The sequence below is a fragment of the Gopherus flavomarginatus genome, chromosome 7 (genome assembly GCF_025201925.1).
Source record: "Gopherus flavomarginatus isolate rGopFla2 chromosome 7, rGopFla2.mat.asm, whole genome shotgun sequence".
In the NCBI taxonomy this organism is placed as follows: Eukaryota; Metazoa; Chordata; order Testudines; family Testudinidae; genus Gopherus; species Gopherus flavomarginatus.
The window spans coordinates 50,340,528-50,354,505 of record NC_066623.1 but is presented as its reverse complement, the minus strand read 5'-3'; the positions used below and the strand labels follow the sequence as shown (position 1 = coordinate 50,354,505).

At 42.8% G+C, this 13,978-nt stretch overlaps 1 protein-coding gene across 2 annotated transcripts in view; it reads right to left on the bottom strand.

Annotated features, from left to right (window-relative positions):
• The window catches only part of NOTCH2 (notch receptor 2), a 129,991-nt gene that overhangs the window by 86,001 nt on the left and 30,012 nt on the right, over positions 1–13,978 (bottom strand). For both annotated transcript variants that reach the window (XM_050962974.1, XM_050962975.1), the window contains exons 3-4: positions 6,406–6,665; positions 5,286–5,621 (exon numbers count right to left, since the gene is read on the bottom strand). In XM_050962974.1, coding sequence (XP_050818931.1) covers positions 5,286–5,621; positions 6,406–6,665 — 596 coding nt within the window. The remainder of the gene's footprint in view (positions 1–5,285; positions 5,622–6,405; positions 6,666–13,978) is intronic.

The window sequence follows — 13,978 nt, the reverse complement described above, 5'->3', positions numbered from 1 at the left end:
GGTCATATTCTCAAGACCTTTAATCATTCTTGTTGCTCTTCTCTGGACCCTCTCCAATTTCTCCACATCTTTGTTGAAATGTGGTGCCCAGAACTGGACACAATACTCCAGTTGAGGCCTAACCAGTGCAGAGTAGAGCGGAAGAATGACTTCTCGTGTCTTGTTTACAACATGCCTGTTAATGCATTCCAGAATCATGTTTGCTTTTTTTGCAACAGTATCACACTGTTGACTCATATTTAACTTGTGGTCCACTATGACCCCTAGATCTCTTTCTGCCATACTCCTTCCTAGACAGTCTCTTCTCATTCTGTATGTGTGAAACTGGTTGTCCCTTCCTAAGTGGAGCACTTTGCATTTGTCTTTATTGAACTTCATCCGGTTTACTTCAGACCATTTCTCCAATTTGTCCAGATCATTTTGAATTTTGACCCTGTCCTCCAAAGCAGCTGCAATCCCTCCCAGTTTGGTATCGTCTGCAAACTTAATAAGCGTACTTTCTATGCCAACATCTAAGTCACTGATGAAGATATTGAACAGAGCCGGTCCCAAAAAAGACCCCTGCGGAATCCCACTTGTTATACCTTTCCAGCAGGATTGGGAGCCATTAATAACTACTCTCTGAGTACGGTTATCCAGACAGTTATGCACCCACCTTACAGTAGCCCCATCTAAATTGTATTTGTCTAGTTTATCGATAATGACATCATGCGAGACCGTATCAAATGCCTTACTAAAGTCTAGGTATACCACATCCACCGCTTCTTCCTTATCCACAAGACTTGTTATCCTATCAAAGAAAGCTATCAGATTGGTTTGACACAATTTGTTCTTTACAAATCCATGCTGGCTATTCCCTATCACCTTACCACTTTCAAGTGTTTGCAGTTGATTTCTTTAATTACTTGCTCCATTATCTTCCCTGGCACAGAAGTTAAACTAACTGGTCTGTAGTTTCCTGGGTTGTTTTTATTTCCCTTTTTATAGATGGGTCAGATTTGAGAGAGTGGCACTGCACCCCCATGAACCATGAACAGGTCACAACTCCATTCAGATAAATTTGGTCCTGTCAGGGGAGTGGGGCCAAACATGAGCAGTGCTCCAACCCCAGAGGTTGCAATGCCTGGAGCAGAGAGTCAAACCCAACCAGCCCCACAGCACAGGAGCTGCCACTGTGGGGTTAGTACCAGGCAGGACCCAACTCCTCCAGGGGACAGGATACGACCAAAACCACCCCAGGGCCTCCATTATCAGACTATTTACTGGGTTGTGACAAGCCACAAACATTTACAAGTGGGTCCTGAACCCAAAAAGGTTAAGAATCACTGATCTAGCAGATTAGCTATCTATCTAGCAAATAGACAGCAGCTGCAGAAACAATTCAAGCAGGTACTGCATCACTCTGGTAAAATGGGGCCCAACGAAGTCCCATTCACCCCAGCACTTTCCAGGCCAAACCTATGCAGGGGAGACCCTGCCTTTGGGGCACTAGGACAATGTGGTGACTCCTCACCCCAGGGCCACACGGCTGCGGGGAAGAACGTGCAGAGAGAAGCCAGCCACAGATCGAAGCCAGCAGAGCAGCTTCAGAAGCAGGGGACATCAGACACTGATGTCTATTTTCTACAGGGTTGACTGGACATTGCCGTGCTGACTGTCTGTTCACTCCAATCCCCTCTTCCTTAATCTTTTTTTTCATCTCAGTTTGTCTCCACTCCTGCTCTTCATACCTTCCCACCTCTTTTTGTTTAGCAAATCCCCTCACTAAACTCCAACCCCACAGAAGTTAAAAGAAAAACTGTGGCAGTAACAGGATGTTTGTAGGCCACCACACTGATCACTATGCTTGTACGTTATCCCTTACACCTACCCTTTGTCTGGTCTATGGAAATGGTAAAAGCTTCAGGGCAGAGAGTGTGTACTACTGCTGTCTGTACAGTGCCGAGTACAAGGGGCCCTGTTCTTGGCTGGTCCTTAGGCACTACCACAATAAATAGTGACCCAAGTTCTCACAGTTGTCTTGCCAAAGGCAATGCTGCAAGTGACTTCTGTGTTTTAGTTTCTTCATAGGAAAATACTGGTATCCACATCTGCTCACTTTGCAGAGGGTTTGTAAGGTCTAAGTAAATAATACCTGCAGAATACTAGTAAGGGCAGCCAGTGGAAGAGGCAAAAAAATAATTTACCAATTACTGGGTCCTGACCTTGCATGTATTTGTTGAAGCCACCAACATAGGATGACAATCATTAGGGAAGCTGCATGTCAGTTAGATCAATAAAGCAACTCAGCATGAAGTGGAAGTACTGTGTGCACTTTACGAAGCTTGTGCCAACCTCAAACAGGCATAACGAGCACTGCACATAGCATCCTAAATATTTTGAAAGCACACATCTCCTGGTGCACATTTCCTATAGCATGCACATGCCAGGTACTGTTCTGAGCAACGCAGTGCTTAAAACATGTTTGGAAATGGCTTTGAACAGAAACCACCAGGTCCAACCAGCAAGCTTATACAAAAGCCTGAGGTACCTTACCAAGGACTGCAGATCATGATGAATTTGAAGCATCAAGGGCCACACTGATTTGGAGTTACAGGTCCAAAAAAGCAAGTGGTCAAGTTTTTTGGTAACTTCTGATCTTCCAAATGCCCCATCTAATTTACTTCATTTCAATCTCCATAAAATACAGCTCAAATTTTCGAGGTGTGATTTTTATGCCTATTTCAGGTAGTGTACACTCTGCAATACTGTGGCTGAATTTGTAGTGGAACTCATCTCTTGCTGCAGAATTTTCCTAAAGTTCAGCTTTAATTGTTAAAAGTTTGATTTCTAGCCCTTCTGGTCAAGGTGCATATTTGAAGTTCTCAGCGTGTAAAACAATGCATTTATGCCTGCCTGAGTCTGTCACAAGCCTGAAATAATGCAGAGGAATAAACTGCCCCCATTCATGTCAATCAGGGCCCCATGGACTGACATTGCAGCTGCAACACTTGGCATTTTTCCCAGGATGCCACAGAATTCATTATTTTGCTGCATCCAGACACCTGATGCTGTTTTCTGCTGTTGGGACCAGACTGCAGCTGGGTACATACTCAGGTAGCTAGCCCAAGCCACTTCCCATGCTGCTGCTGCCACACTGCTATCTTTAGCATGCTAGCTTGAGTAGAGCTAGCACGTCTGTCTACTCTCATTGGAAAGCACGCTCCCAATGGCTATGTAGACATACCTTTAGAGATTAGTGTCCCTTGATACCACAGGAAAAGCCCTGCATCACACCAGGCAGGATAGATCATTCTATTTAATATGCCTTTTGTGTCACATTTCTAGGATGTTCTGCTTTAAATAAAGAGCAGTTTGAGGCCACAGTTGTATGGCACGGTATCAAGTGCTATCAAACACATGAAGTTATTTCCTCTTTCTACGAGGTATTCCAGTTCTCACACACAGTCTCTTCCGGTCTGACAGATTCTTTCCTGGACAAGCTCTTGGAATTCCCTAGGGTTCTTATCTTAGTAAATGGGTAATTATTGTGATGGATAACAATGAATAGTCACTTTCTCAGCCACGAACTTCCTCTATTGACTTGTTTAACATTTTGTTGCCAAGTCAACTCCTTATTTGTCAGATATTTACAGCTATAAAACTCATTCTCACCACAATTAAAAGGAGTTTAAAATGCTGCAAGTTAAACATCTATCTCATAAGTGTCATTTACTAAAACTGACTGATCTGAGAAACTTTCTATCTGTTTAGAATTAGAATTGTCTACAGTTTTTGTACCAACTTGTCTAAAACTGGAGAAAAACTAAGTTAAACTGGTACGACCTCTAGTGTGGATGAAATTATACCAGTATAAGAAGGGTTTACACTGGCATAGATTTTCATAAATTTGCCTCTAGAATGCAGAAATTTCCCCTGATTTCAGCTAAGTGACTTAAGTTATTTCAACATTTGGATTATATAAACACACAAAAATGAGTTGGGAACCTAAAAGTTTTACAATCAACTATACTGTGCATTCAGAGTAGCTGCATCACTGAAGAGAATACTATTGACACCACTCTAACTCCACAGCCATTACTCCTTGCTTTCAAGCCTCTCTAGCTTCTCCCTCAACTCTCCATTGGTTCCTCACACCCTTCTGCTGGCCCCTTTCCCTCCCACTCCTCCCACTGGAAGGGGTCAGAATTCAGGCCACTATGAATCATTTCCCAAAACATCAGGATGTTTCTTGGTGCCTTAGTTGCACTGGGGCAAGGAATGCCAGGATGCCTTTGCCTTCACCTGGGCAGTCAGTGAAAGTACCCTGGCTCACCAACGTTTTTTCCTTTTGATTTTTTTTAAATGGAACGTTTTGTAAATCAAATTACAACAATACAACACTGACAATTTAGACATGAATGTCAGTCAGGACATACAAAAGAAAGGTTCTCAGAGCAACAAGAACTCACTCACACTGTATATGTTGTGTAATAGGACACATTAACAGTAACTATCAAAATGATATGTGGGTGCGTTACTGTGGTAACTTTGTCTTCATTTCCTGACTATATTTAAGGTCCAGATTTTAACCAGATCACACTGGTCTGCAGGGAAGGGTGCAAGGTGCTCTCATAAAACCTTGCGTCCCTGCAAGAAAGGGTAACTTCACTCATGTGAGCAGTCCAATTGGTTTTGCAGGATCAGGCCCTTAGTACTTGTTGTTCTCTGTTTTCCTCTGCAAATGCTTCCAGCACAAGGCATGACAAAACCTTGGGCACCTCAGAGGTCAAATAACTCTAGTTCAAAGAACTCAAGCTTCACTGATGAAGCCTGTAGAGCCTGCTAGCCATAAACCAAGTCTTTCTTTAAAAAGACAAATCAAAGGCAATGGGTTAACATGAAAACAACACTAGGTTGAGAAATCAAGCTGGCTCCGAAGTCAGAAAATCTGAGCAAATGTCAATAATATAAATTAACATATTCAGCCTTTTCACCTGGGCCCCAGGACTCATCCATGGTTTTCTTATTATGACCCTTTCAGTCCTTTGATCTTTAACCCCTTTCTCCTTCCCTACCACTGGGAGACTCTTCCCCTTTCATATCATGAAACAGTGAGCCCACCACAACTAAGCCTTCATTTCAGCTCCCTTCCTTGTACAAACTTATGTTCCTTTTTTCCTGGCCCCACACCACTTCAGTATTGTAGAGGGACCATACATCAGAAATAACCAAAACTTAAGTGTTTGATTTCCCAGCTTCACCACTGCATTCCATCTGGGTTTTGGGAAGGACTAAGTATTTACCTGGCAAACAGTTGCACTCAAAGGTAAAGTCACTGGTTTGATGACATGTCCCTCCATTCATACATGGCGATGGTGAACAAGGCACATATGTGTTCTCACAGCGGTGTCCTCTAAAGCCTGGCTTGCACTGGCATTGGTAAGAACCGGGCAAATTGTGACACGTTCCACCGTTTTGGCATTGTCCTGGTGTGGCACATTCATTTAGATCAATCTCGCACTTTGAGCCAGTATAGCCTGCTGGGCAGATGCAGGAGAACCCGCTTCCAGATGTGATACATGTACTTCCATTGGCACATGGCTGAGACACACAAGCATCAATCCACTGGCAGTCCTTTCCTGTAAAACCAAGACATGTGAGAGATTCTGTCAATCAGAAATAGTTTGGATGGAAGATACAGACTTCTCTCCTTCCATCCCCATGACACCCCAAAGCTGAGATGTCTTTCTGCACACTCCAACTGTGTACTCTACAATATTACAGTTGGATCTAAAACCACAAGCATTTCCCATTGCAATCACCAATTTGATTTAGTACTAGCCTGTTTACGTGGGAGCTGCAAGATAGAGAACCCTGTGATTTATGAGAAGTACCGGTAATGAATGAGCTGGAATGATACTGTACTGATGACATATACTCTCCTCTCCCACTTGGTCTTCAAGGATAAAAGTAGGTTTCTGAACTTCCCCTTGACATAGAAGTAAGCTTCCCTACAGAAAGCTGTTGCGGGCAAAACTTGCTCAGTTAGCTGTTCCAGGAGCTTGTCTACATGGGGCACTTATTCTGGAATAAGATAAGATCATTTAAAGTGTAGTAGTATTCTGGAATAACTCCTGATGTAGACAATCTCTTCCAGAATAGCTACTGAGGTCAGTTTCCCCACTCGACAAGCCCTAAGAGATTAAAATACATTTGTATTTTTAAAGTGGTTCTGTGAAAGGTGTTTAAAAAAAAACAAAACTTTCCACGCTATCTCTCTTAGCTCTCATTTGCAGTGCTGAAGCTATTAGTTTGACAGCATATTAGGGCAAAACTAGAACATTTTTAATAGAGTATATCCAGCTTAAAAGGTACTTCAAATGGGAGGGAGGGATGACTAAGGACACAATTATGAAGTCCCACCTGTGTAACCTGGTGGACAGACACACTCATATGTGTCCTGGAGAAGCAGTTGGCAGGTCCCTCCATTTAAACAAGGGTGAGATACAAAGCAGATGTGTGATTCAGAGTATTTGCAGTCCTCGCCTGTGAATCCTAAAGCACATTTACAAGTGGCTTTTCCGACCACAGATGTGGTTTCACATGTTCCTCCATTCTGACAGGTATGGCTTTCACAAGGGTTTTTGTACTGACAGTAGTCTCCAAGAAAACCCTCTGGACACCTGCAAGAGAATAGAAATCATGACTAGCAGTGTTCTCTCTGATCCTCACAATGCAAGCTACTACTGTGAAATGTAAAGATCCCAGTACTGGCACCATTAACACCCAGAGTCTTTCCTATCTAGACAGCAACATTACATACCCTAATGCATAGACCATACACAGGAAAGCCCTTATGTTTTTTATGACTGCCCAAAGTGAGAATCCTGAAAGTATAACGGCATAACATTAATTCATATATAAAACGTAATGAAACTCCAATTACATTTAATTAGGGGCAAAAACATTCTGTTCCACCCTTCCCGCCCCCTCATATGACTGATAGAGAGACAGATACTGTCTCCCCATCCCTTCAATGTTTTTAAAATTGAGTATTAGTTAATTCCACTTTGCTATACCTAATCATGGCCTCTGCAGAAGTAAGCAACCAATCTGAATAACAGATGCTATCCATCTCAAAACCTTTAGTGCAATTTTCCCCTCACAAAACCACTGTGAAGTAGGGAAGTGCTGTTATCCCCACTATATAGATAGGGAACTGAGGCTGTGACTTGTCAAAGGTTGAACATGAAGCCTCTAGCAACACAGGAACTGAATCTAGGTCTCCCAAGTCTCAGGCAATAGGCACTGGCTTCCTCCTTTCCCCGGGGGTGCTCAACCCCCACTCAGCCTCAGGCCCAGCCCCACTCCACCCGTTCCCCCAAGACTTCATCCCATCCTGCCTCTTCCCACTCAATTCCGCCCCCTCCCCCCGAGCACACTCCCTCCCCACCCCTCCCACTGGCTGCCAGTGGGTGCTAAGCGCACCCACTGAGTCAGCATCTATGTCCCAGGCTAACACTTTAACCACTAGACCAAACTGGGGGTTGGGTCCCCTCAGGGGGTCAAAAGGTTATTACATGGGGGGGGGGCACGAGGTTTCAGGCTCCATCCCAAACCCTGCTTTGCCTCCAGCATTTATAATGATGTTAAATATATTATAAATTAAAAACACTTTTTAAGGGGGGTGGGTCGCACTCAGGGGCTTGCTATGTGAAAGGGGTCACTAGTACAAAAGTTTGAGAATCACTGCGCTAGACCATCTTTCTTCCATCTCGAAGAAATACAAAAATGAACTGGTACATTTATTGATAATTGGGGCAATATTGTAAAGATTTATATGTGCAGATTCACTATTTCTCACTAAGCAAGACTTGTGTAAACACAGTGCTGTAATCCATCTGCTGACTGGACTTTGGACTGGGAATTTTCAATCCATTTTGAAGCAATGAGCAGAAACTGTCATTTGTTTCCTTCAGCTAAAGGAGCAACCTGCAAAAATGTATATCAAATAAGCCAAAATATCAACAACACAGAGAAAAATGGACTGTCGATCTGCAGATTTTTCTATATTCTAGATGACTTGATGAAGAATCAAAATATGTACATCTTGTCTAAGAGGCAACTAGGAGCATCAGACATGACGCACACTACAAATATTTTAGCGATGAACTCCAGATGCTCCGTTTTCCCTACTCCAGGATATGAGTAATTCCAAATTAAGTCAGCAATAGTTACTCAGATCCAGGGAAGGGAGATTCTGACCAAGAAGAGTGATCAGTTCTCTAGTGAGGTCCAAGGCAAAGTATCTAGTGGCAACAGAACTGAAATCAACTGTTCACTAATTTGTTTAAAATGCACACATCTGATGGATTAAAAACTGTCTGGTCTCCAAATGCAACAGTAACCAGAGAGTCATCTTTAAGCATGTATGTTTCCAGCGTGGCTCCACATGGATTCCAGTCGCTGAAAGCTGAAGCTAGACAAATTCTGACTAGAAATAACGGCAAATTTTTAAAAATGAGAGTAATTAGCCATTGGAACAATTTACCATGGGTCATGGTGGATTCTCCATCATCAACCATTTTTAAATTAAGATTGATGTTTTTCTAAAAGTTCTGCTCCAATTCAAACAGGAATTAACTCAGGGTTATCCTGTGGCCTGTGTTATACAAGAGGCCAGACTTAATGACCACAGTGGTCTCTTCTTGTCTTATCTGTGAAAAAGTTTTGAATACATGTACAAAGAGTAACAATTCCATGTACTATAAACAAACAACATTGTCCTAAATGGAAGATCTTCTCCATCAGGGATGGTCTAGACAGTATTTGGTCCTGCCATGAGGGCAGGGGACTGGACTTGATGACCTCTCGAGGTCCCTTCCAGTCCTAGAGTCTATGAATCTATGAATCCATCTCCTCCATGCCGCCAAACTAGAATTCTCCCATAACCCTCTTTAATCTACTCCTACCCTTCCACACCAGAAAAAGTCGGGGAGAACATAAAATATTTGCAGAGTGACCCAAAGTTAACAAGTTTGGGGAAGCATATTCTGAAATTGAAGTTTCTTCTCTGAAAATACTCTGCCTCCTTTGAGGTTGATTACTCAAGCTCCTCAGCTGATCTGAACTGCTGTAGATGCCTAGACTTTAAGACATCTAGTATGCTCTGCACATCACAGGCCACAGAACCCACTCCTGTAATAGACCTATACCCTCTGGCTAAGTCACTGAAGTGCTCAAACCTTGATTTAAAAACTAAGTTACAAAGAATTCACCATTTACTGTAATTCAATCCAGCAAGTGATTTGTGCACCGTGCTGCATAGGAAGGCAAAAAAAATAATATGGTCTACTCTCTGCCAATTTGATCTGGTGGAAAATTTGTCCCTGACCCCAAAGATGGCGATCAGTTAGATCTAAGCAAGTGGGTGAGACCCATCAGCCAGACACGTGGGAAAAAATTCTCTGTAGTAACTCAGAGCCCTCTCTCATTTGGTGTCCCATCTCTGGCTGTTGGAGATATTTGCAAGTAACAGTTGCAGATGGGCTATATGCCACCGTAGGCAACTTCATCATACTATACCCTCCATAAACTCAGTTTTGAATTAAATTCGGTTTTTTGCCCTGATTACTACCCTTGGCAGGCTGTCTCAGAACTTCAGTCCTCATTCAAGAAGCAGTCTCAGGTATCCAGGGCCCAAACCATTTGTAGTTTTATAGATTACATTTAACATCCAAGATTGTCCACAAAAGTGAATTGAAAACCGGCATGGATAAGCCTACATCTTGGGCTAATGGTGGGATAAAATCCGAAAAGGCTAATATCCCATAGACAGCAACGAGAGTGCTAGCGTCGCCCAAGCAGATTTACACCAATGTAGTGTCTAACCCTATTCAGTACAGGACTGCAACCAGATTAGGTATAAATAAGTATGGAAGTGAGGAAGGTATAGATAACACTGATTTACTGCATAAGCATTATGAGACTATATACCCTGAGAAACAGAAGACCCTGCACACATGCCCCATAATGTCACCAGAAACGTGCATCAGTTTACACCTGTGAACTTTGAGACCCGTAGCAAAGCTGATTTGAATGCTTCTAATCTACCAGCCACTGCTATAAACTTGTATTAGTTTCCGTAGTAATGAGGCACAGAAAGATTTGCTCTTTCAAGTTCCTTACATAAAAAGCCACTTGTCTAGAGAGCAGCTTAAAATTACAGCAGCTTGTGTCAGCTCCAAAATGACAGGCTCAGAAGAGGAACAAAACAAAAGCCACTGTTTAAACAAAAGCCACTGTTTTTCCTCAGTTTTCTAACCCTCAGGAACAGTGATGGGAGCATGAAGTTTGTCCCGGCACTTTCTAGAAGCATGTGAGCTTTCTTTGTCTACTTCAGCAAGAATTTAATCATTTATTTAAGAACAAGTTTCACACATAGGCTATTTCCAATCATGATTTTTGAAAGCTACAAAGAATTTGAAGTGGAAAAATATCTTATGGGCTTCATCAGCCCTGCAGCTGTTTATAATTAAAGCTGCTCCTTTACTGCCTCTGGGCTACTTTCCAGCACAAATACTTTAGTCAAAACTTAGTCCAACCCACTTTTTTCCTTCACAGCTCACAGCTCCAGTCTGCAATTGCCTACAGTGCCTTAGTGCAGGCTCTCAGAAAGTTTCACAATAGATGTTCTCCTCACTAAACACACTAAAGATAGTTATTCAAATTAAAAAAAAAAAAAAAAAAAACAGCTGGAAATCCAAGGAGTTGGATTCACACAATGCTGCCAATGCCAAAGAAACAGAACCAGCAGAACACATGGAGGCTGCTGATGCAGTTGTGCTGCCAAAGTTGCTGTTTCTCCTCAATGTTGCGTTTACCCCCTTTTTGTGGGGTCCTTTGAAAGAAGTGCCCTTTCAGTTTAAATGATTGTTCTTCACCAGACAGTACTACATCCATTTTGGGTACATTCACCAGCTCAGTCTACCTGACTGCAGATTACTCTAGCCAATCTTTCCAGAGGTTTGGTTTTCATGCGAGTTTCCCATTCAGGTCTAGGGATATCATCTGGGGCTGCACAGGAGGAAGCATGTAGTTATAATTTGGTATGTGAAGGGAGGAATTTCTTAGAATGCTTGCTCCCACTTGACACCCCCTTTGTTTTGATTGGAGAATCATCGGAGGGAAAACGTAGGCCCCACAACAACATTGAGACAGTTTGCAAATATTCTGGGACAGGTTTTAATCAGTCTTTTCCTTCTGACTCCCACACAGACTCAGGAGGAAGAACAGGATTCTCTGGCTAGCTTATCCCTTTCTTCTTACTATTTATCTTGTAAGCACTTTGGGACAGGGACTGTATTTCTGTTGTGTGTCTGTACGACGCCTAGCACAGTGGGTCCTGGTGCATGACTTGGACTCCTAGGTGCTACAGTAATACTAATAAAACAAACAACAAAAGGATCAGAAGTCTCTATAGTGAAACTCGGCTTTGTGTTTCCTGCCCACCTGGGTCATGGGCGGCTTTTTGTCCCCACAGCCCACCGCCAACAGAGAATAATGGGAGACTAGGGAATATAGTGTCAACTTCTCCTTCTGGATTCTAGATGGAAAGAGTGAGCACCTCTCCTTTTGAGGTGCTCCTCTCTTTCCTTTTGCTTCCGCCTTTAGGATTTCCTTCCAATCCCTAAAGAGAGGGGGAAGGGGGTAGATCAACAAGTCTCATCCTAAGAGAGAAAGGCCTCCCTCTATTCTGAATTCAAGTTTCAAGTGGATGTTTTCCACAGATTAATCTGGGACTGACCCTGGCCCCTGAAAGCAGACCCTGTGAAGACATTCGTCTCAGCTCATGGAGCTCCTCTTTGTAGGCTGGGCCCTGCAGGCAGTCTGCGGCACTAGTGCTCAACCCAGGTGGTCCCTGCAGCTGGAATCTGATTGGGAAGAGCCAGCTAAGAAGGGTCTACCTGAAACAAGGGCTGGCCAAAGTCCTGGAGAAGAGGATGGGCTAAATGAATTCAGATGGGCCTGGAAACCCCTTACCATCATCCCGTTGCTCCATGGGACCAAGCTGCTTTTAAGTCCTTCCACTGAGCTTGAAGGCAGGAGGCAGTGCAGCTTCTATCCAAGTTTTTGATTTGAATATAACCACAGAATTCAGCTTATGGTCAACATACCATCCCACCCCAAGCAGAGGCATGGGTAGGACATGGCATTGCACAAACCTTGGCAGCTGTGTTGGGGGATAGCTGGCGTTTGCTCAGCACCTGGGGCTGCTGGGGAGGTTACTGTGGTGAACAGTGTGATGGCGAGCCTGGGGTGATTATTGCATTTTTGATCTCATTGGTTTGGCAAAAGTCAGAATGCAAAAGAGAGAGAGAAATGGGCTAAAAGTCTTTAAAAGTTTTTTTTGGTCTATCCTCTGATTTATGAACACGCATATCCCAATCCTCTGTCTACCCCAAGTGCCTACAAAGTGTGCAAAAATGCAGGCCATTACACAAGGCCCTGTACAAATTTAGCAAGATACTCTCTCCTTCCAAAGCACTTCTAACAGCTTCCTTCAATTCACTGTCTGTTCTGAAAACTCAGGTCAGTGACACCCTGAACAATTTAGAATTTAGAATTTAGGCTGCTGGCCTGTTTAGTGCAGCTCTTTGCTGTCTAGGCAAGTGCATTACTACTTTTTACAACTTTTTTGACTTCTAATTGTGTCAATAAAATCCATGTAAGAAAAGTATTTTGTATCTACTGTTTGAAGAGACTCATTGAGACGCCTCAGAAAGAAAACTAATTCTGACCTCAGCATAGACAGAAACAGGAGTGAGGAATTTGCCTAACTACAAAGTCAAGGATAAAGGAGGTTAGAAGCACCATCAAACAGTCCCATAAGAAAACTGGCAGAGCGGGAACGGAGCTACCCAAAGCATATATAAACCAGTCACAAGAGCAGTGTGCTTTAATAGAATATACAGGATCCAACAAAGCTTTACCATCTGGCTCAAGATCTCCATCCCCATCCTGGAAGAATTAACCACCAGAAGTTGGCCATGTTAGAGGAGGCTTTTTCTAGCCTAGATCCAGGTCTCTTTTTAAGCAGGACATGGACAGTACAGAATTACCACTCTGATGACAGTGGTTTCAGTACTAAGCTGTCATTTTCTAACTGCTTTGCCAAGTATTTAGACTAGTTATTTTGCTTATTAACATTCTAGTCTAACCCAATTCTTATTCAGTGTATATCTGCCTATGATGTACTGGGCTTCTACTTCATCTGTCCATTTGTTCCTCATGGATAGTAATTTAAAACTGTGGTTGTTTGCAATATGTCTGGCTGGTGGTGGCTTTAACCATTTATTTTGAAAAAAAAAAAATGTGTGATTTAAAGCTGTATATAACTCTTGCTATTGCCTTTCTCCTTTCTGGGAAAAGTCTACTGCAGGCCCTAAATCTTCCCTTACTCCCAGCCGTAACAAGTTAGTCTGATAACACAATGGAACAAACAACTCTGTGGAGAGAAGAAAGAGGAAGAGAGCCTCTCATTAACTTATTGCCAAACAGAGGAAGTACTGCAGCAAACTCAGAACACACAATCAAGTGGGAGGGGTGGGGACTTGGCTAACTAGTGAGTGATACTGGAGAGCTCTGAGTCAGTTCACTTGCCCTGGTCTGAAAACTCAGTTTCCTGAACACAATGTTTCTACTCTTGCAGCTATAAAAATATTTCAGAAAATCATTTAGGTTGCCCCAGCAGATGGGAAGTTCCCCTATTAAAAGTTCCCTATAATCATTGCAAAGGAAAACAGGATGCTAACAGCCGACATGGAAATTCCACCTTAAAGGACTGAGTTTGAGTTTTCTGCTACATTTCCTTCCTCTCTACAAAAAAGAAACCATTAAACCAGAACTGGAAATTTGGTGCAAGGTCATGCAGGTGTCAGAACTTGCACTGCATGTCTTCAGTTTTCATTGGCGCCTGCTGAAGGATTGAGCTGTG